The sequence below is a fragment of the Drosophila erecta genome, unplaced genomic scaffold (assembly GCF_003286155.1).
Source record: "Drosophila erecta strain 14021-0224.00,06,07 unplaced genomic scaffold, DereRS2 tig00000152-arrow-arrow-pilon, whole genome shotgun sequence".
Lineage (NCBI taxonomy): Eukaryota > Metazoa > Arthropoda > Insecta > Diptera > Drosophilidae > Drosophila > Drosophila erecta.
This window is the reverse complement of record NW_020825211.1, coordinates 1,934,302-1,955,644: the sequence shown is the minus strand read 5'-3', so window position 1 is coordinate 1,955,644 and position 21,343 is coordinate 1,934,302. Positions and strand designations below refer to the sequence as shown.

The following is a 21,343-nucleotide window of genomic DNA, read 5'->3' as shown; positions in this document are numbered from 1 at the left end:
TTTTTTTTTTTTTAAACTTTCTTTCGTTTTGTGCAGATTCCAAAGAACTTATACTTGATAATGTGTAAAATAAGAATTATAACAGGGTTCTCTGCATAAAATGGAATAATATGGAAATAAATGGAATGTTAAGAAAATGTCACAAGACGCCATATTCTTTTTACTGATTTTTTTTGCTATTCTTTGGAAAATGTAACCTTAGATTTTGTTTACAAATCCTGTCTAGTCAAAAAGTATATGCAATTTAAGCGATTTACTGAATCCTCTAAAACGAAATTTGAAAATTTCGAATGTTAATTTCGGAATGTGTGCCAATACGTCTAAGTGTATTTTATGTTTAGCCTCTCTGGCATTCGACGGCTGGCAAGTCGATTTTGTATTTGTACACAATAATAAGAAATATGTATAGTTGTATAGGAAGCATAATTATTATAAATATATATATATACATATATATAATTATAGCCCTGAAATGAATGCGACAGAAAACATAGATAACGATAAAAACATAAGCCTGATGAGAACATTTTTTTAAACGCAAATTCGCCGCTGAGTTTGGATAGAAAAAGGTAATAATGATATAAGAAACGATGTTGATAATAATATTTTTACACCAAGTGAAAGTAAACGCATATAAACGAGTACAAAGTGTTACCAGAGGACGGAAACTCCAAGCTCCCAAAATTCGGCTTTCCAAACCCCATCTTCAGCTTTTCCCATCCGAAAACTGCAAACTCAGCGATCCAAAGAATATAAAACAAAAACGAAACGAAACGGCACAAGAAGATGCACACTATATGTATGTATATGTAAAGCAGAAGATATAGATACAATACGCGACCGATCAGGAACTTAGCTCAAGCATCTAAACACTTAACGGAATGAATTCGAGAACTCGAAGTCTTTTTTTTGTACTTTTTAATTATAAATAATACGTATCCAGTATGGTATATGGGCTATATATCGATATAAACTACCCATAACTGTACTAAATGGTATTTGTACAACTAAGCTATGATTTAATGTAAATTATGAAATTTATATAAGAGCGAAGAAGGCGATAAAGGAGAGGAAATACAGCATAATGAAACGAGATATACACCACATACAACAAATGAAAATGAAATAAAAAAAACAAAAAACCAAAAACCATGATAATAAATATAAACAAACACACTCGAACACAAAGAGAGAAGGGGAGAGAGATCGCTGATCTGATCCACATGATATATATACACCTATATATGCATATGGCGTAATCAAATTATCGATTATTAATAAACCGTAAATCGAACAATTATTTGAAAGGAAACCACAAACCACCTGGCTTTTCATTAACAATCTCAGAAACCCAAAAAAAAAAAAAATTTTACAAATTTTAACATACCGAAAAAATTGCCGTTTTCTCCCGGAAATCGCTCGTTCAGGAACAGAAAGGGACAGCACGAGCACCGGACCCAGCGCCCCATCCCTTTCTCGCGCCCGTTCCCATGAGCGAGTGCGAGCGGGATACCGCCAGCGCTGCAGCGCTCACCAGCAACCACAATGAAGATGACGATAATGACGAGGCTGGCAGCGAAGCGGCAGAATTCGTACCGCCCCTGCCGCCCATCGAACCGATCAAACAGCACCGCCCGAAGAGCCAACCGGCGGACGAGGCGCCACCCGAGCAGCCGCCCAACGAAGACGCGTTGCCGCCGCCGCCCCCGCGAATCGGCAGCAGTCAAGTGGGCAGCAGCGTGCTGATAATGACGCCCGACCAAATAATCGAAGCCTACGAACGCGCCCTGCAGGTAGAGTTGTCGAAAGCGACAGGCAAACTATCGATACACTCGCTTCGACTAAGTTATCGCGATCAATCTGGCAGCTTGCGTAGTTGATCGATCAACTTATCGATCACCTATGGTACCTAGCCACACCAAGCGAAAGAATCCCTTTCTTTAATTAGCATTTTGCCATGCTAACTTATTTCGCCCTTATCGAAATTATCGATGATCGAAATATTTATGTCGACTAACAACAAACGAAATGATCTTGTATAAATGATTTGATTATATCGTTTTGATTATAGTGTGAGTTCATCGATTATTATTATACTTGTTGCACACTGTGTTTTTAGCATCAAACCATACTGCTACATTTAGTGATTTCAATTCCACCACACCAACACCACATTCGATGTGGAATCGGGAACACTCCCCACATGCGATGTGTAACCAAACGCTGACAACCCTATTGTACCGCTACCTCACCCACTTCCCCCGCCCGCAGGAGGGGCAAGAGATCGACGGAGCAAGCGATGGGGAGAAGAGCGGCTGGCTGAGCAGGCCGATCAGTGTGAAATCGACGCTGAGGTCCGTACGCGACGGCCTGTTGTTCGTGGTCGGCGGTTTTCTGCGGTTCGTACGACGTCTAGACATGCACGGCGGCACGACGGGGAACAACATTAACTTCGTCGAGGGTCTGATCGACTTTATGGCGGGATCCCTGGGCGGAGCGGCCCAGGTGTATGTGTCCCAGCCCCTCGACACGGTCAAGGTCAAGCTGCAGACCTTTCCGGAGGCGTATCGCGGCATGTGGGACTGCTTTGTGAGCACATACCGCAAGGATGGCGTACTGCACGGATTGTACGCCGGATCCGTTCCGGCCGTATTCGCCAATGTGGCCGAGAACTCGGTGCTGTTCGCCGCCTACGGCGGATGCCAGAAATTCGTTGCCTTCTGCGTTGGCAAGGAGACAGCCGGCGATCTGACCACCGTTCAGAATGCCTGCGCCGGTTCACTGGCCGCCTGCTTCTCCACACTGACCCTCTGCCCCACGGAGCTGATCAAGTGCAAGCTGCAGGCGCTGCGCGAGATGAAGCACTTCGTTGAGCCGGCCCATCCGCAGGACATACGCACGCCCTGGACTCTGACGCGCTACATCTGGCGGACCGAGGGTGAGTGTCCTTGCGCTGTATCTAGCGGAATGCATACCTTCGAGCGGAGATACATTGTATCTACGACTCGAAGCGAAGTTCCTTAGCATCTACACTTAGCAAATGTATACTTTCGTGAGCACGCCCTATATAGTATGTGATAAATCACAGTATTTAACAAGCGATATAACCATTTAATCATGGCAACTACACTTGGCTAAAAACTATATAAATATATCTTTTGAGGTCCAGATTATATTGCGTATGAGTAATGTCCTTTAAAGTAAAGTCCTATCTATTTAGCATAATTCTGATGATCGTTTGAGTTAGGACTGGTCAGACTTTTTGAGTGAATTGAGAATACTTAAATAAACTAAGAGTGAAGTTTTCAGTTTGCTGTTACGAGATAACACTGTATTAGGGAACTACTAAATGCCCAAATTAATTCGCAACGATCCCATTTATCCCGAATATTTTGTGGGGGGCGTAGCCTTGAGAAACCGGGAAACCTATTATTGTTATTCTCGAGTCCGATTAGATTATCTACGCGTGGCTTTCGCCGATCTGTACCTCCTAATAATTCACAATTATCGCATCGCAGTGCGCGATATAGACACAGATACGCATCGCACCCATACAAATGAAGCAACCACATGGTTGCGGATCGGATCTACTTGGAGTTGCCGGATCCATTGGCACTGTGAGGGCGGTTAAATTTAACTTTCGATTCAGCTATAATTTATAATTGCTCTTGGCATAGTTACCAGCTTAAACATAAGTGCGATGGGTTATACCTAATGCGATTAAAAGTCGCTCCGTTTGGCGGCCCTTATCGCCTGGCAAAAACCTATTATCGCTCATTCAATTACAAAACTTCAGCATTCATTTTGCTTTCAATACACAGGGACTTAAATTACGCTTGACAAATGCCAGGGTAATGCGATCTTGAAAACGCTTCAGTTTTGACCATTCTCAGAATCTGCGGATCAGCTTTCTTTAAATGCCATAGGAATTGTAACCAGACGAGAGTCTGCTATAAACTTTTTATGATCTAATTTGTCTAGAACTTAATCTGTGGGACATCAAATATTTGAAATATATTGCGTTTACGAGCAGCCAACCTAGGGTCTTATTGGAATATTTTTAATAGTTTTGCAAAAAACAGGAAGCTCAAGCCATGAAAAGCAGCTAAGCCTTAAATAGGCAGTCAATCAAATCTAATCGAACACGATGAAGGCTGTCATACCTCTCGTTATTTTCCAAAACATAAATATTGAGTATTTACTACGCAGATTGCGAAAAGCGAATTAGGGATTTCTATGAAAACTGATAAGACTATTAATAGCCGCTGTTCGAAACATGCCACGCACAGCAGTGACGTAGTGCGAGACAGATCTGTACACATACAGGGTATTATCGTGCTAGTGCATAGCTGGGATCGGAAAATAAGGAGCGGAACGTGCAGCTGTGGCCAGTGCACATGGTAGGGCCACTATCAGTCAAGTGGAAATTTACTGCTGTGCCCCACAATCGACGGCCTCAAGTCGGCAGATCATGAGCACGTTTCCGTTTCGCGTTCGATTGATGCTCAATGCGAAATTGATAGATAGCCCCATCCTCACGTGCCCATCTCCGTCGCCGCTGTTTGCAAGCTTCCATTGATTAATCACTTTTCCGCAGGCATCAAAGGCTTCTATCGGGGATTGAGCTCGACTTTCCTGCGCGAGATGCCCGGATACTTCTTCTTTTTCGGTAGCTACGAGGGAACCCGCGAAATACTTCGCCGGTGAGTACAAATGAATTTCGTGAATACAGCCATTGATGGTCGAGAGAAAACTTATAAATTGCTGTTTCGAAAACACCAGCATCATTGGTTATCATACTAATTGGCAGTATAGTTATATTTAGTCATGTACAGAATTTGTTCAACAATAACTTAACAAAAACCCTAGTTAGACAGCAAATTAACAAGATGATCACAAAGGCAACGGGTTAGGAACATAAGTTGACATTCGTTACTCTATTGAAATGGGAGATGTTACTCTTGCTTTCAGCGATGATCAATCCAAAGATGACATTGGACCGCTGCGTACGATGATCGCCGGCGCCATTGGAGGCGTGTGCCTGTGGACGTCGACATTTCCTGCAGACGTGATTAAAAGCCGCATCCAGGTGAAGAACCTCAACGAGAGCATGTTCGCCGTGGGAGCAGACATAGTTCGCCGCGAAGGTGTCTTGGCACTCTACCGCGGTCTGCTGCCATCTGTCCTGCGCACCATTCCAGCCACGGCCACCCTATTTGTGGTCTACGAGTACACCAAGCGAGCGATGAGCGCCACCCTCTGACGACGCCACCTGCCATCCAATGGAGCGCGACGAACGGCGGGGTCCGGTCCGGTTGCGGGGATCCGGGAGCAAGGCGCTGTGCTAGTAGTTGTGGGCCGCGGGCGGTCATTATTAAATATTCGATAATTATTTCTTTTTTTTCTAGATAATTAATAGATCGTAGTGTTGTGCCTGTACAATGTTCCGATAATGCTAATGACTGACTAATATCAAATCTATTGCTGTTTTTCATTTCATTGACATTTAACGTTTGCCTGGTTCTCATGTTCCTGCTAAATTTTCGCCACTTGGCTGAGGCGGCGTCTCAGAAAGTCCAGGCGGTCAGCTGAATTTTCCAGTTCGCGCCATTCGTGCCAATAGATCTGCGAAACAAAGCAGAAAATGATTAGACAATTACAAAAGTAATTATAAAAATACAGCATTCTGAGTAAAAAAAATACACAATTGGTATGAAAAGAAAAAGAGAGAGCGTGATAACTACCAGTTGTGAATAAATTGATATCAAGTCAATTAAAAGAGAAAGAGATAGAGGAGAAGTTCGTGTGCTTAACCGCTTGGTTCCAAGTATAAAGAAGTTTCAATAATTGCAATATAGTTTACATAGCGTCATTGCATTAAGAGGCGCTTACCACCAGTGGCTGATGTCCCAATTGCCGCAGCTGCCTTAGCTTCATATCCATTTGTCCGGTGAACCGCTCCTTCTGGCGGATTACGTTGTTCCAGCCGGCAATAACGATTACCACCGTGGCCAGCTGGTCATCTGCAGACCTGCTCTCACCAAGTAAGTGCTTCCGGGTGAGAATCTCTCCGCTGTAATCCTGACAGGCCTCTGCATTTATAGACAGCGCCTTCCCTTGCCGGTGGTCGTAGCAGAGCACTATATCGCAGCGCTCGTATTGCGGCAGGATGTGTTTGAAGGTCACAGGACGGTGGATCAGGGCGATTGCATCCCGTACTTCCACTAGAATGCGATCGGTACTGTTCAGCTTGAAGCGTCCGTCCCGCTCGGGGATGTACTGCGTATACAAGTGGCCCATCTGCTGTCGTTGCTTAGCGGTAACAAGTGCTCCCTGGTATTCCTCCTGCCCCAGAAGGCGAGCGAACCCGTCCAGATGGAAGTACTCTCGCCCGGGCAATCCGCTTGGGTACGCATGCTTTAGGAACCGCGGCTCCAGTGCCACGCCCAAAAGCTCAAGATCGTAAACACCGCGCATTGTCAGAAACTGAAGACAGTTGGAGAAACAACGAGGATGTCGCAGTATCTCCTCCATCCGCAGGCGTAGTAACTCGGGCAGTCTTTCCACCAATCGGCGTTCCACTCCCGACTTAGTGGTAATATTGAACAGTGCCATTACCAGGCAAATGCGCTCCATATCCTTTAGGCGGACAGTCTCCAACTCACGCTCGAATCTCAGCAGTATGCTTTCCACCAGTGCATCATTGCAAGTTTGCAGTTCACAGCCCAGAAGAGCCATGTGCAGGCACGTGAGCAGGGAAACGCGTTCCACTTGAGACTCCAAAGCATTTAGCAACTGCTTAAGCGCCTCCACTTGGGGCAGCTTGCTGCTGTATCGCAGCACCTTGAGCAGCGCTACCAGGACAATGTCTTCCACGGTGTCAAGTTCGCTGCCTAACCGCTGGTAGATTTGCGTCAGCAGTTCCGGATTTCTGATGGGCGTCTGTGTCTTGAAGAAACCCATGGCCATCACGCCCAGTTCGGACAGGGTCATTTCATCCACGCAGCGAGCCAGATTCAGCTCAAAGTCGAACATCTCGAAGACAGGTCGGCGGAGCAGATTGCACAGAAACATGGAGTGGACAAGCTGCTCTGGGGGCAGTTTTCGCAGCTTGCGTCCCAGCTTCTTCAGCGCCAGCCACACATACTCGCCGATCCTGACCAGACCAAGACGATACCAGGCATCGCTCACGAGTAGCAATTGTTCACTGGACCAGCGCTCGATGCGACGACAGCACTCAATGTCCAGCGTATTCCATATCTCCATGTAGTTCCTGGCTTTGGGCGATTCCGGTACAGGCAGCTCGGCCAAGGCACTAAGCGATCCGAGGAGTTGCTCATCCGTAAGGCGATGCAGCTGCTCACAGAAGCAGCGCGTGAAGTCGACGTAGCGGCTATCGCTTATCTGCAGTTCCAGGCGGTTGCAGTGCCTTACCAGGCCCAAGAAGTCCGCATAGAGATCGGCAGAACTGGCATTTGGCTGTGGCCGCATGAAGTCTTCAGAGGCGGGCATATCCTGCCAGGCTGCGTCCCGAGGACGCAGTATTGCATACGGTTTCAGAGAATCCATCAGGATTCCATGGGCGAACTGATTCTCGCGGTCCGCGAAAATCCGCGCTTGTGAAACGCTCGTGGTGCACACTTGGCGGCCCAGACGTCCCACACTGCGCCAGAGGCAGTGTGTCCTTGCCCACATGGTTCGCAGCGAGTCTTCGTGATAAATTTATACAATTTGATTCAGTTTGAATGAAAAGCGCGTTATGAAAACATTCGTGGAAAAACAGGCCGGTTAAACAGCTGACATGTTGCAGCGTTGCCAGACCGACGAGATTAGGTTGCTCGCATGTGGGAGTAATCGGTAATCGGCTCTCAGCGATTGGCTGCTATCGATAACTGCACTGATATCCCAATGGGTAGCAAATAGAAGGTAGCTTTACAATTGTGACGTGTTTTTTCAACTAAATCAAGTACACTTGAAAGTATTTACACTTAAATACAATGGAAAACACAAACAAAGTTGTTAGCAATACTACCGCACACTCAAATATTAATCGAATATATCGATAACTGCATCGGTTGTCGATAAATGTTGCAAGCAATTCGCGTTTGCAAGCGCCGACTTTTTGGTGTCGCAAAAAAACTTATTTCCGGAGAAACTTGCGCTTGTAATTAAGATTTCTATGGTTGCAACTGGTTCCCAAATTATCTCCGAGTGATTTTATGCTAAACAAGAGTACAAATATAGCTGTGGGTCCAGCGGATTGGCCACCGGTTTCTCCGTTTCGAGAATTCTCGACGGCTTGTGTGGGGGAAAAGCGCGGTTTAGCCAAGATTGGAACGCTGGAAGGTGTCTAAGAGATGGAGGAGAAGCCAGTTGCCATCGGCAATGATGGCCAGGTCATTGTTTGTAAGTCCAACAGTATGTCACCTGGTCATCCGTTTAACTAACTGCCGTTTCTTTCCTCAAAGCTGACCAAATCGGACACAAGAGGAAAGGTGTGGTTGGCGTTAAAGCCGCAAATCCGATTAGCAGAAACACCAATCCGGGATCAGGGGAAGCCGGCGTCCTGCTAAGCTCCGAGGCAGAGAGGCGGTTGATCGCTTTGGTACGCCGCCAGCCGATATTGTATGATGCCCGGCATCCCAGATTCCACGACGTCGCTCACAGGGATGAACAATGGCAGAAAATCGCCCGCCGCCTGGGAACGGATCTAACTAACTGCCTGGTGGCCTGGTCGGAGCTGCGCTACAGATTCCAGCGCCATGTGCGACGTCTAAGGGCCTTCCAACGCAGTGCCACCCAAAGCCATCAGACGGTCCAGCGTCGGCGTCCTTGCATGCGACACGAGGAGGAGCTGCTCTTTCTGTATTCCCATGTGGCCAGGTTCCCACTGATTGTGGAGAAGAGCCAGCCGCCAGAGATCGTGGAAACGGCAAAGGTAGTTGAGAGTAAGACCCTGCCCGATGTGGAGTTTGTGGAACCTCCGGCTGTGGACATCATAGACTTGGATCTCGAAGAGGACGCCACATATCACTACCGTTGCACTAGGGAACAGCGTCGCCTCATTGAGGCAGTCCAGGCGTATCCCATTCTGTACAATGCCATGTGCATGGGCTATCAGAACAGACGACATCGCGGCCTAGTCTGGGGTGCCATTTCCAACGAACTCCATGACAAAGCCACCAAGCTGATGAAGAGCTGGCTGACGCTGCTAACTCGCTACGAATGGGAGCTGACCCACCGCCCTTCTCAGGTCGGCACTTCGGAGCTGTGCCAACGGATGGGCTTCATGCAACCGCACGTACAGCTCCAGCGCAACACGGTATGCAAGGCTTCCAAGTACCTGCAAAACGGATGGCACGAGCCCATCGAGCACTTTCGCAGCGTGATGGCGCTGATCAATACGATGCGCAACATGCCGGAACTAGTGCAGCTGACGGACGAATCTCTCAACCACGAGGTGAAGCCGCCGCGCTACGACGAGTTTTGGCAGAAGGTCGGTATGGAAGTAATGGCCAGCCACGAGCGCTGCGAGGTCACCTGGCTGGTACTGCGCTCCTTCCACCACGAATTGCAGGCCATGCGCTTAGCCGGCTATCAACTGCAGGACAAGTGGTATTTTGAGAACGCCCTAAGCAGTATCTTCAAGCAAGTTGTCTCTCGTTCCGCGCCCCGTCAAGCCCTGAAACGCAAAGCAAACGGCTCAATACCACTGGTGGGGGAGACACCGTCCAAGACACAGGTTCCGGCACGTCTGCCACTGGCTATTGTCTACCCGCCCACCTCAAAAGGCAGCAGCACGAGCACTGCCACAAGCACTGGCCCCACCTTCAAGAAAGTCAAGAGCTCCTCTGGCCCAGGCATCAACAACGCGTCCACCGCCGCCGCAACCAAGAGCGTCAGTTCAAGCGTGTCGCCCGATCAAGCTGTTCCCGCGTTTGTCATTCCCAAGATCACGTCCGCCATCAGTGTGAGCTCGGTCAATACGATACCACTGAAGCTGCCGCCGACATTACGAATTGCACCCAAGACGACGGGGACTATGGGTACGGGCGTGTCCCCCATCGCCGCTACCAATCAGCTGGCGGGCTCAAATGCAAAACCGGCTGAAGTGCGTCCGCAGATCCCACAGCGTCCTGGCTTGCAGGTTACTATCCATACGAAGCCTCAAATCACCAAACCCCCGCAAATGGCACCGTCAGTTCCCCGCTCTATAATTCGAACGATTAATCCTATAAATCCAGCTCAGCCTCAACGGAGGTCCTCCGGAGGGCCAATCTCAGCACTGGGAGCACTGCTCAGCGGAACGCTTGGACCGCAAAATCCACTGCCTATAAATACACCAGCTCCGCAACGTAAACTGCCCACTTTGGTGCCAATAATACCATCGAATATTACAGCTAACAGCAGTCAGCCAACAGCCACTGCAGCTCCTCCTATGGTTCGAATACACCAGCCGGGACTGAAAAGCGGTTGGGAAGGCAGGAGCAATAGTTCTCCGGCCAGCAAGTCAATGGGATCACTAGCAGCCACATCTTCGCCACCAGCAGCTCCTATCGCACCAGCTGAGGAACCAGCGAGAGCTAAAACATCAGTGATAAAGTCCAAAGTGAATGCGGTGCCAGCAACAACTGCAGATTACAACAAAAAATATCGTCCAATCGTACCGGCAGCCCCTACAGCAAAGGCGACAACCAAATCTGCAACACAGCCAGCAATTGAGCTATCTGTACCTTCTCCACCAATCCGCACTGGACACACAGTGCGAGCCATACAAAAGACACCATTATTTCCTAAATCTACAGCACATGCTGCATCTGCCACATCGGCAACACAGGGCAGCCAGGCAACACAGGCCAGCCAGGCTAAAGTAGACATTTCAGCACCAGTGGCCCCACCAGTCAAATTGCCGACAATAGCTGCGGCAACAACAGCATCGCAGGCGGATAAGGAAGCATTACCGGAGCCATTACCGGTCGGCGACATAACCGTGCGACTGCTGGAGAATGTCGCCACTGGGAACATACTGCAAATTTGTTGCGGCAACCAGGCTACTCGGTTCAATCTCAATATGGTTAGGACGGCGACGCTGATCCGCGAGGTGATGGCTGTGCCGCAGCTGCACAAGGAAGATCCACTATTGGCGGCCAAGTGTGATGAGTTCTGGAAGGTCATCGCCAAGAAGTTTCACTTGCCAGGTAGGAGTAGCTATAAATGTTAGAAGCTTTGGTTCTTACGTTGCTAATCCTTTTTTCTCCTGCAGAGGAAGCTTTGCGCGCATGCTGGAAATTCTTGGCGGACAACATGAGTGTATTCCCGATGATTGCGCCGATGTCGGACCTAATGCGTCCGTTCAAGGCCAGCGTAAAGGTGTGGGAAAAATCGCATCGCCTGTTTAGCAAATTTGACGAGATAGCACGAAAATACCAGTGGTTGAATCACAAGGACCTGTTGCCGGAAGTAATACGGCACTTCGGGAAGTACGAGCACCTCTACTGGGAGATGCGCAAGCCGCGACCTGGCGAAGAGACCCAAGCTCCACCCCAGTTGACGGATCTGGAGAAACAGGACGTGTGGCGGGAGGCGCGCATTAAATACCCAAATCGTAGGTTTAACCGATAATATAAGGCAATAATGTATTAATCATTTTCCATTGTTTTGCAGTCAATCATCGGGATATTTGGTCAATGTTTATGTTCGCCTTCCGCACGTACATGGAGGATCTAGAGCGCGGCGTAGAGAATCCTTGGCCACAAAACTGGTGGCAAGCACTGGAGCAGCTAAGGTTTCTGGCCAATGTGCGCTACCATCCGCTCGAGCCCTACTACTACATCGTGCACAACAAGATCTCAGAGGAGGTGAAACGCTGTAGCATGTACGAGGCTCTAATGTCCGCCGATCCTACCGATAAGCTAAAACCCACACCGGCAAGCCTTCTAACGCGCCTTTCCAAAGTGCCCATGCCATGGGAGACGGAGGAGGCCAAGCGCTTGCTAACCGGCAAGTTGAATGGCTTGCGAACCGCAAGTACTGCTCCAACTGTCGCACGCGCTGCTCAACCTACTTCTGTACCTGATGGCGCTTCCGTGTCCACAAAGACACCCGAGAGCAAGCCAGCGCCAAACGCCACCGTAAAATCTCATAAAGCCACGAACAGCTCGTCCGCCCAAAAACGGCTGCCTCTAACGAAAAGTGCCACCTGCAATCTACCCCCCATTGAGGCTTTTGAGCTAACCAAGGTCCTGCGCCGCCAACCACACACCTTCGAGCGGGCGAGCACCATTGACAAGCGAACCGCCTGGGTTCGTGTATCAAAGGAGTTGAATGCCACAGGTATTCGTTTATAAATTAGTCAATTAATACATTTAATTAAAACTGTATATCTTTCCCTTGCAGTTACCGAATGCCGTTTAGGACTGCAGTACGCTCTGCGCGAGATGCGCAATCTGAAGATCGTCGATCCAATGAATCAATGTACCATGGGTCACAAGTACTTCCATCACATGTCGGAGATCTATAAGCAGGTGAAGCCGAACGGCCAGCTCATAGTCCGCACGCCACAGCAGCTCAATCAGCTAAACCAATCAATTTCTGAGGTAACGCAGGAAGTTAAACCAAGTGGATTCCTGCCTGAGATCAATTTGACCACCTGCAGCCCGGACCTCGTTGTGAAAAACTGGGCCTACGCCGTCGGTAACTTGTCCGCGGCCAGTCAGGATACACTGCTCGCCAAGCTGACGCAGCTGTTCTCTAAATATGCCAAGAACGTCGATTCGACACAGCCTTAGCTCTCCAATCTTTTGGCACTCCTAGCTTAGTCATAGCCATCTTTGTAAGAACTTTCGCCGTTCCATTGACACTCATTGCGCGCACGTCATTATCTTTAGAATACATCTTATTTATAACATTGTAAGTAACTTTTTTTTTAGACCCATTTAGAATAACTTTTGAATAAATGGGATCAACAAGTCAGCTTCCATTTGATGTTTTGCGCTGGGACAAGTTTAACTTGCATCAAATTTAAGAGTTCTTCTTGATTACCATAGATAAAACCAAACCCAAACTTGCGCAATAATAAATAGTACTTAATGTTGTCGGACTTTTACCCCAAAGTCATAGGATGATAGTGATGAGGGCCAGGCTCTTTGATTATCTAGACATTTGTCGGTCAGCATGGGCATGGGCGCCGCCCATTTGTATCTCCGAAGACATGAAAGTAAGCCCGAATAAATTGGGGCGTGCAATTGCCAAAAGATTTGATTGCCATTTTCCTGGAGGAGGAGGGTGATAATAAGGCGCACGTAAAACGCAAGGGGATGATTGTCCAGGATAGAGCAATGGGTAGTGTTTGGCAATATACTATTCGAATGATTTAAATAAAACGCAGTTTCACATTCCTTTGCAAATGCCTCTCTTTTAGCTGTGCCTCCTCTTTTGACCTTATCGAAAATTTGTCAAAATTTGTTTTTTCGAAATTCATAAAAGTAGGCATAGGCATAGTTAGTTATTTTAATTAGCAGCACAAAACAGTCTTCATTTTAGCTGTGCCTTCTTTTTTGGCTAAGTTATGGCGAAAACCCAGTTTGAAAATATCCGATTTTTGACAACATTTTTTTTATGATTATTTTTTGATAAAAATAATCCGTTTTTTTGCGATAGCAATAAAAGTAGTGGTCCAAAACTATAATGTCATACCCCGTTGAATTCGTAACAAAATTTCCCATCGACGTGTGTTCAAAAAAGCAAATTCTATTTTTTTGCCATTTTTAGCAAATTTTGATGGGGGTACCCCTTATAAAAAATGTGAAAAATTGTTAAAATTTGATTTCCCGAAAATCATAAAAGTAGTGATAGGCATAGTTAGCTGGGTTTATAAGCAGCACAAAACAGTCTTCATTTTAGCTGTGCCTTCTTTTTTGGCTAAGTTATGGCGAAAACCCCGATTGAAAATATCCGATTTCTGACAACAAATTTTTTTTTCGATTTTTTTTGATAAAAATAATTCGTTTTTTTGCGATAGCAATAAAAATAGTTGTCCAAACCTAGAATGTCATACTCCGTTGAATTCGTAACAAAATTTCCTATCGACCTGTATTCAAAAATGGAAATTCTAATTTTTTGCCATTTTTCGCAAATTTTGATGGGGGTACCCCTTATAAAAAATGTGAAAAATTGTTAAAATTTGATTTCCCGAAAATCATAAAAGTAGTGATAGGCATAGTTAGCTGGGTTTATAAGCAGCACAAAACAGTCTTCATTTTAGCTGTGCCTTCTTTTTTGGCTAAGTTATGGCGAAAACCCCGATTGAAAATATCCGATTTCTGACAACAAATTTTTTTTTCGATTTTTTTTGATAAAAATAATTCGTTTTTTTGCGATAACAATAAAAATAGTTGTCCAAACCTAGAATGTCATACTCCGTTGAATTCGTAACAAAATTTCCTATCGACGTGTGTTCAAAAAAGCAAATTCTATTTTTTTGCCAATTTTCGCAAATTTTGATGGGGGTACCCCTTAAAAAAAATGCGAAAATTTGTTAAAATTTGTTTTTCCGAAAATCATAAAAGTGGTGATGGGCATAGTTAGCTATGTTTATTAGCAGCACAAAACTGTCTTCATTTTAGTTGTGCCTTCTTTTTTGGCTAAGTTATGGCGAAAACCCAGTTTGAAAATATCCGATTTTTGACAACATTTTTTTTATGATTATTTTTTGATAAAAATAATCCGTTTTTTTGCGATAGCAATAAAAGTAGTGGTCCAAAACTATAATGTCATACCCCGTTGAATTCGTAACAAAATTTCCCATCGACGTGTGTTCAAAAAAGCAAATTCTATTTTTTTGCCAATTTTCGCAAATTTTGATGGGGGTACCCCTTAAAAAAAAGCGAAAATTTGTTAAAATTTGTTTTTCCGAAAATCATAAAAGTGGTGATGGGCATAGTTAGCTATGTTTATTAGCAGCACAAAACTGTCTTCATTTTAACTGTGCCTTCTTTTTTGGCTAAGTTATGGCGAAAACCCAGTTTGAAAATATCCGATTTTTGACAATATTTTTTTTATGATTATTTATTGATAAAAATAATCGGTTTTTTTGCGATAGCAATAAAAATAGTTGTCCAAACCTAGAATGTCATACCCCGTTGAATTCGTAACAAAATTTCCCATCGACGTGTATTCAAAAAAGTAAATTCTAATTTTTTGCCATTTTTCGCAAATTTTGATGGGGGTACCCCTTATCGAAAATGCGAAATTTTGTTAAAATTTATTTTTTCGAATATCATAAAAGTAGTGATAGGCATAGTTAGCTATGTTTATTAGCAGCACAAAACTGTCTTCATTTTAGTTGTGCCTTCTTTTTTGGCTAAGTTATGGCGAAAACCCAGTTTGAAAATATCCGATTTTTGACAACATTTTTTTTATGATTATTTTTTGATAAAAATAATCCGTTTTTTTGCGATAGCAATAAAAGTAGTGGTCCAAAACTATAATGTCATACCCCGTTGAATTCGTAACAAAATTTCCCATCGACGTGTGTTCAAAAAAGCAAATTCTATTTTTTTGCCATTTTTCGCAAATTTTGATGGGGGTACCCCTTAAAAAAAAGCAAAAATTTGTTAAATTTTGTTTTTCCGAAAATCATAAAAGTGGTGATAGGAATAGTTAGCTATGTTTATTAGCAGCACAAAACAGTCTTCATTTTAGCTGTGCCTTCTTTTTTGGCTTAGTTATGGCGAAAACTCCGATTGAAAATATCCGATTTCTGACAACAAATTTTTTTTTCGATTTTTTTTGATAAAAATAATCAGTTCTTTTGCGATAGCAATAAAAATAGTTGTCCAAACCTAGAATGTCATACCCCGTTGAATTCGTAACAAAATTTCCCATCGACGTGTATTCAAAAAAGTAAATTCTAATTTTTTGCCATTTTTCGCAAATTTTGATGGGGGTACCCCTTAAAAAAAATGCGAAAATTTGGTAAAATTTGTTTTTCCGAAAATCATAAAAATTGTGATAGGAATAGTTAGCTATGTTAATTAGCAGAACAAAACAGTCATAGTTTTAGTTGTGCCTCCTTTTTTGGCCAAGTTATAGCAAAAACCGCGATTGAAAATATCAGATTTTTGACAAAATTTTTTTTTTCTTTTTTTTTATAAGAAATAATCAGTATTTAATATAAACTTATAAAGTGAGCTTGGTGACAAGTAGACATTATTTGATTTTTAAAATAATATATTCATGAAAAATGTCCTAAGAAATATAATAATTCAACAACAGGATTCGTTATTTCTGGCCCTTAGCCGATTCTTGCCAACTAGATTAATATGTTCAACCGCTAGCTTCGCATTGTCCTCCGCTTCATCCTTTTCATCCTGCCCAGCTGACAAGCGATTCGGTACACAAGCCACAAGGCGATTGTATATGTCAACTGCCAACGCGGCGAATACGTAATTTACATTCGCGCCACTCTTGGCGGAAACCTCTCGGAAGCCAAGTGCCCGACGATCGGCATAGTGGACGCCCTGCTCCAGGCTCACCTGGCGATGTTGCAGATCATCACACTTATTGCCCACCAGCAGGACGTTCACCCCATCCGGACACTTGAGCTGGATCTCCTCCAGCCAGCCATCGATGCTCCGGAAACTTTTGGCCGATGTTGTGTCATAGACAAGCAGAATGCCATGGGCACCGCGATAATAGGCCGGCAGCATTGACTTGAAGCGCTCCTCGCCGGCAGTGTCCCATAGCTGCAGCTTCACCGGCTGACCGGCCACCTCCACGCTGCGCACCTTGAAATCCACGCCCACCGTGCACAGGTACTTCCCGGTGAATCGGTCATCCGAGAAACGCATCAGCAGGCAGGACTTGCCCACACCACTGTCACCCAGAACGAGGATCTTAAACAGGTACTTGTAGAAGCTCATGATCAATTCGGTCTGCTCCAATATTTATAAAGATCAAAGTGACAATCTAAGCTTGGGCTGTTTTTGGGGTTTGGGGCTTTTTTCTGTGAAAGAATGTTACTACAAAGTGCTTAGAGGGACTATATCTTTCGCTAGGTCCATATCCTATAGAAGATATGTCTAAAGATAGGAATGTACCATGGTTGTAATATCATAAACATTAAAGTCATATTTCCACAACTAATTCAGCACTCCCGGGGCAAAACGACGACACTTCCACCCAGCTGCGTACCGGAAAAAGTACATAAAAATTAGCATTACCCCGACTCCAAGGATCCAGGTCCAGGATAAAGGTCAAAGTGCTGAGGGCGAAAAAAGCGCGGTAGTCCGGGTCCGAGGACCCCAGTCATAATCATTCCGGCATCTGATGGCGCTGGCAATAATGTTTGCTCCTGGTGATTAACGCAATTAAACAGGTGCTCAAAATGATGTTTCCACTGGATTAGCCGAGGACACAGGTTGCAGGACACTGGGGGTGTGCAGGATGAGCACGAGAATGAGGATGAGGGATGGGAATGCGTATGTCCGCTAATAAGAGCTACATTAGCAACATGCGACCCACGTTCGCATTAATCCTGGTCGTTGGATGGCGAATTCCTGTGGGTGGGTGGCCTTTTTCGTAGCGTTAAAATTCCATTAGTCCATCGGGTGGGGGAGGTGTTTCTATAACAGGTGTGCTATTCCACAATATCTTGGGCTGCGAACTCCCATTGTCCGGCGTGTAATTGTGCTGGGACAGCACTTGAGTGGATCGGATCGCTTATGCAATTGGCCTAAATGGCTCACATGACCTCCTCGGCGCCTAATGAGCCACTTAATCTGGCGATTGTGCGGTCATTCATTCTTCGTCGCAAGTGAATAGGAAAATAACACTCACAATTTTAAAGCTATTGTTAAGCGGATTCGGTAGATTCATAGGAGACTTTCAGTCTCAGTTCAGTATAATACAAAAAATCATAATTTCTTGAAACTAAAGTTAGTTATAAAGTTACGGCCCTACACTTTTGTTTATAATCGAAAACTGATAGCCTTTCATTTCCACAAAAACAGTTAATTGAACTGCCGTTTTAGTTGCTAATTTCTCTTTCATGTGTTTCATTTGTTATTCACCCATCATTTATTGTTAGCAAAACAAATGCATAAAAGAAAACATAAAAACAATAGAGCAGAGAGGTAGTAATAGTAAGAAGCGAAAAGCGAACTATTTAATGACAGTCGCAGCGGCGGCAGTCCGCAACCCACACAAAACCCAGAATCGGAATCGCAATCTGACTCTCAGACTCAGCATAGTTCAATGTGTTGCTACTGGGACACGGTCCAGAAATAGGTTTACAGGTAGGGTAGTTGCAGGTCCATAGGTTGCCAAGATCTATCAGTTCTTTTCCCCCATAAAAATATATATTTTTTAGTAATTTTACAAGCTTAACGTACAAATGTTAACACAAATGTGATCGTCAGAAAGGTGTCGAAAAGTTATCAAAAAGAGATGAAGTGTATGCAGCTTGATTTTCGACAGGCCATCTGAAATTCTGCCTAATATTTATACACCCTATGTGAAGGTATTACAAAATAATAACACAGAAAAATAGCCAAGCAGCTCCACCGAAAAGCGCCAACAAAACAAAAGCACAAAGCAACGAACACGCCCGCTTTTGGGGACGAGTAAAAAAGTGAACAGAAAAGCCATTATCGAGTACAACAATAGTGAAGCTGCTGCTGTTGAGCACTCCAGTTGCACTGAGAAAAAATGTCATCGATCTTTTGGGAACACTAATGATAATCGAATCGGCGTTCTGCTACCATTTCTGTTATTTCTGTAATTCCATATATTTATTTGCTGTTTTTTTCGCGTGATTTTGTTTATTTTATATTTTTGGGAGGGTATTTCAGTTTAGAGCAAGATCGCAGCTGAATAAATAATAATTATCAGAGGGTAATGCGGCTTCGAGACCAGCCCTGTTCTTCGGTTTCTTGCTGAATTGTGCACGGCAAAAACAATTACAATTTCGCAAACAAAGATAATTTGCGAATGAGATCGACGACACGACACAATGGCACTTTACAACAAATGGGGTGGGAAGGGGGTGTTGGCAAAAAACCTGAATTTCGAAATGGAAAGGCTAAAAGAAGATGCAAAATCAGAAGCTTCTTTCCAATGCAAGAAGTCAAAATGCAGCCAATCGGTAATCGACAATTCTTTATCGGTCATCGACGGTTTTCGCATTTTCGCGTTTAAAAGTGTGTGTGATTGGTGATGAATGATAAATGTACAACAAATATTTTTAAGTGCGTGCAGAAAATACGATGACATAGCAAACAGAGTCGCAAGTCAAGGGAAGCAAACACGTCGCACTCTTAACAAGATACTCTTATAATGGGTTTTTTTGAGCACAATGATATATATTCTGGTACAAATATTTATTCATTTGCTAAAATGAAATTGATAACACATAGTTTTCAAGTGAATCTATGTAGATTTCTTAGATTAAGAAACAAAGGCTGTACATTTGATTTCCAGCTAAAACCGAACAACGAAAGGCAAAAAGAACAGATTGATAATTAAAATTTATGGGTGTCATAATTTTCCGACAATTAAAAGTCTCATTTTACAGCGAGAAATATTGATTTGGTCAGCAGTGAAACCATGTGAAAAAATATTACTGATATTACAAAATAATCATTCTGGATTTCCATATGCCTTAGCTTGGCTTTCCAGCTATACCTCATAAAATAATATTCGTTGTTTTTGTTTTTTGCTCTACACGTTTAATTAATTTAGGGCATAATAAATTCCTGATAGTAATAAAAATTTCCCTAAATAATTCTCTTTGGTGAGCACTATCCATTTTTTTTGCCAAGTCCGCGCTTCTCTAAAGATAATTTCGCAATCTTGAAACACCAACTTAACGATCCATTGCAACATAGTACTTTACATTATTGAACATTGTTAATTATAGAAAGGACATTGCATAGCAGTTTTAATACTATACATTATTGTCTTGGTAACAACATTTTGTTCTTTTAATACCAAATATTTCTTTAATAAAGCTAAAATATATTTATCACCGGTATTTTATGTCTTTTAAAATACAAACCTTTGGTGCAATTTTGGCATTTCTGTAACCACAGTGATCTTACAAGTAAGTATAAAGATTGTTTTATACAATTTCGACACTTGGATTTCTGGTTACAAAATGTAAACGTTATTTTTAAGCTCTCACCATATCCCAAAATATTTATAGTTTTGGTGATAGTTTTTCTTACCTATATTTCTTTAATTGTTATGTTAAAGTTGAGTGCTTTATATCCCCGTGTGTTATTAATATTATATGTTGTAAAATGTTGGATCTTGTGGGAGAGCTTCCATAGACCAGGGACCAGTGTGCAGTTAAAGTTACCTCTTAACATAGTTGTATTATTGATGAGTACAACAGCCTTGGGACATTTTTTAATTTTTTGAATTTCACAACATCATAACATTAGAAAAATGACAAAAAAATAAATTTTTAAATTTGAATGCAGATTTTTAGAGAATTGCGCTAGAAACATTAAGAGGTATGCCACTTCAAAATCCGATTAAGATAGGTTGAGTTAAGGACTTTAGAACTTCACATCAGAAAAATTAAAATTTATATATTGATGTGTTTGTGGCGCAAGGCACATTCCAGTTAACTTAAAGTTACCTCTTAGTATAGTTTTATTTTTTGGTTTATATCCACATATCTTGTGTGGTAAAGCATCGTTAACATTTTGTATGAACTCTAGGCACAGTTTTCCACAGCCCTGCGACCACTGTGCCATCGTTTCGCATCTCGTTATGTTGTTGCTGCTGTTGTTGCTGCTGTTGTTGCTGCTGTTGTTGCTGCTGCTATTATCGCAGAGAGTTGTTGCTGCCGGCGTCGCCGTTTGGCGGCGATCTTCGTTTTGTCGGCGGCTTCAGTTCAGTTCGGTTCAGTTCGAGTTCGCACTCGGCCACAAACGGTCGGTCGGTCGCTTGGGTTCGTCCGGTGAGGGAGAATTGTAGAGAAGGAATTAAAGCCGTAATCGAAGTACCGTAAACGGACAGTCGGAATCCGTAAAGCCGCAGTCCCGTAGTCCCGAAGTCGTAAGACGATCGCGAGAATTGTGCTGCAGCTGAAGTAAAGAATATTGTGTCGCACACAAGATCACTGCGTGTCGCGCTTAATTAAATACACATCTCTTTTATTTTTCCCCGGTCTTTATTTATTTTTTACATGTTTGTTTTTTTTTTTTTTTCATTTTGCGCCACAACGTTGTTATTTATATTTAATTGTTCTGTAACAACAACAGCAGCCGCGTTAAGTGCGAAAAGTGAAGTGGAGTTTGTCGGCGAGTGAGTGCCAGTGCGCACAAAAATTGGA

At 43.8% G+C, this 21,343-nt stretch overlaps 4 protein-coding genes across 5 annotated transcripts; 2 read left to right on the top strand and 2 right to left on the bottom strand.

Moving 5' to 3' along the window:
* The first annotated feature begins 2 nt into the window (after window positions 1-2).
* On the top strand, window positions 3-5,499 carry LOC6551403 (mitochondrial ornithine transporter 1). Of its 2 annotated transcripts, XM_026982626.1 has the most exons (5): window positions 3-569; window positions 619-1,793; window positions 2,272-2,938; window positions 4,598-4,703; window positions 4,972-5,499. In XM_026982626.1, exons 2-5 carry the CDS (start codon window positions 1,491-1,493, stop codon window positions 5,261-5,263), a joined length of 1,368 nt encoding a protein of 455 aa, XP_026838427.1. In that variant the 5' UTR covers window positions 3-569; window positions 619-1,490; the 3' UTR covers window positions 5,264-5,499. The 2 variants fall into 2 exon arrangements, with proteins under 2 accessions (XP_026838427.1, XP_001977222.1); XM_001977186.3 differs by having other exon boundaries at window positions 3-1,793.
* Window positions 5,324-7,825, bottom strand: LOC6551404 (FAST kinase domain-containing protein 5, mitochondrial). Its single transcript, XM_001977187.3, has 2 exons — window positions 5,893-7,825; window positions 5,324-5,625 (listed from the first exon to the last, which is right to left on the bottom strand). Exons 1-2 carry the CDS (start codon window positions 7,693-7,695, stop codon window positions 5,536-5,538), a joined length of 1,893 nt encoding a protein of 630 aa, XP_001977223.1. The 5' UTR covers window positions 7,696-7,825; the 3' UTR covers window positions 5,324-5,535.
* A 237-nt stretch (window positions 7,826-8,062) lies between these two features.
* On the top strand, window positions 8,063-13,406 carry LOC6551405. Its single transcript, XM_001977188.3, has 5 exons — window positions 8,063-8,406; window positions 8,469-11,198; window positions 11,264-11,605; window positions 11,665-12,333; window positions 12,397-13,406. The coding sequence occupies exons 1-5, from the start codon at window positions 8,358-8,360 to the stop codon at window positions 12,786-12,788; spliced, it is 4,182 nt and encodes a 1,393-aa protein (XP_001977224.1). The 5' UTR covers window positions 8,063-8,357; the 3' UTR covers window positions 12,789-13,406.
* A 2,859-nt stretch (window positions 13,407-16,265) lies between these two features.
* LOC6551406 (ras-related protein RIC1) lies at window positions 16,266-16,958 on the bottom strand. The gene has a single exon (XM_001977189.3). The coding sequence runs from the start codon at window positions 16,920-16,922 to the stop codon at window positions 16,266-16,268; it is 657 nt and encodes a 218-aa protein (XP_001977225.1). The 5' UTR covers window positions 16,923-16,958.
* Window positions 16,959-21,343: the final 4,385 nt, after the last annotated feature.

Bases quoted from the DNA above. Each gene is read 5' to 3' on its own strand.
- LOC6551403 (XM_026982626.1), top strand. From the start codon at position 1,491: ATGAGCGAGTGCGAGCGGGATACCGCCAGCGCTGCAGCGCTCACCAGC. The intron at 1,794-2,271 runs GTAGAGTTGTCG...CCCCGCCCGCAG, and splicing joins CCTACGAACGCGCCCTGCAG to GAGGGGCAAGAGATCGACGG. The intron at 4,704-4,971 runs GTGAGTACAAAT...TCTTGCTTTCAG, and splicing joins ACCCGCGAAATACTTCGCCG to CGATGATCAATCCAAAGATG.
- LOC6551404 (XM_001977187.3), bottom strand. From the start codon at position 7,695: ATGTGGGCAAGGACACACTGCCTCTGGCGCAGTGTGGGACGTCTGGGC. The intron at 5,626-5,892 runs GTAAGCGCCTCT...TTTGTTTCGCAG, and splicing joins TGGGACATCAGCCACTGGTG to ATCTATTGGCACGAATGGCG.
- LOC6551405 (XM_001977188.3), top strand. From the start codon at position 8,358: ATGGAGGAGAAGCCAGTTGCCATCGGCAATGATGGCCAGGTCATTGTT. The intron at 11,606-11,664 runs GTAGGTTTAACC...ATTGTTTTGCAG, and splicing joins GCGCATTAAATACCCAAATC to TCAATCATCGGGATATTTGG. The intron at 12,334-12,396 runs GTATTCGTTTAT...TTTCCCTTGCAG, and splicing joins AAAGGAGTTGAATGCCACAG to TTACCGAATGCCGTTTAGGA.
- LOC6551406 (XM_001977189.3), bottom strand. From the start codon at position 16,922: ATGAGCTTCTACAAGTACCTGTTTAAGATCCTCGTTCTGGGTGACAGT.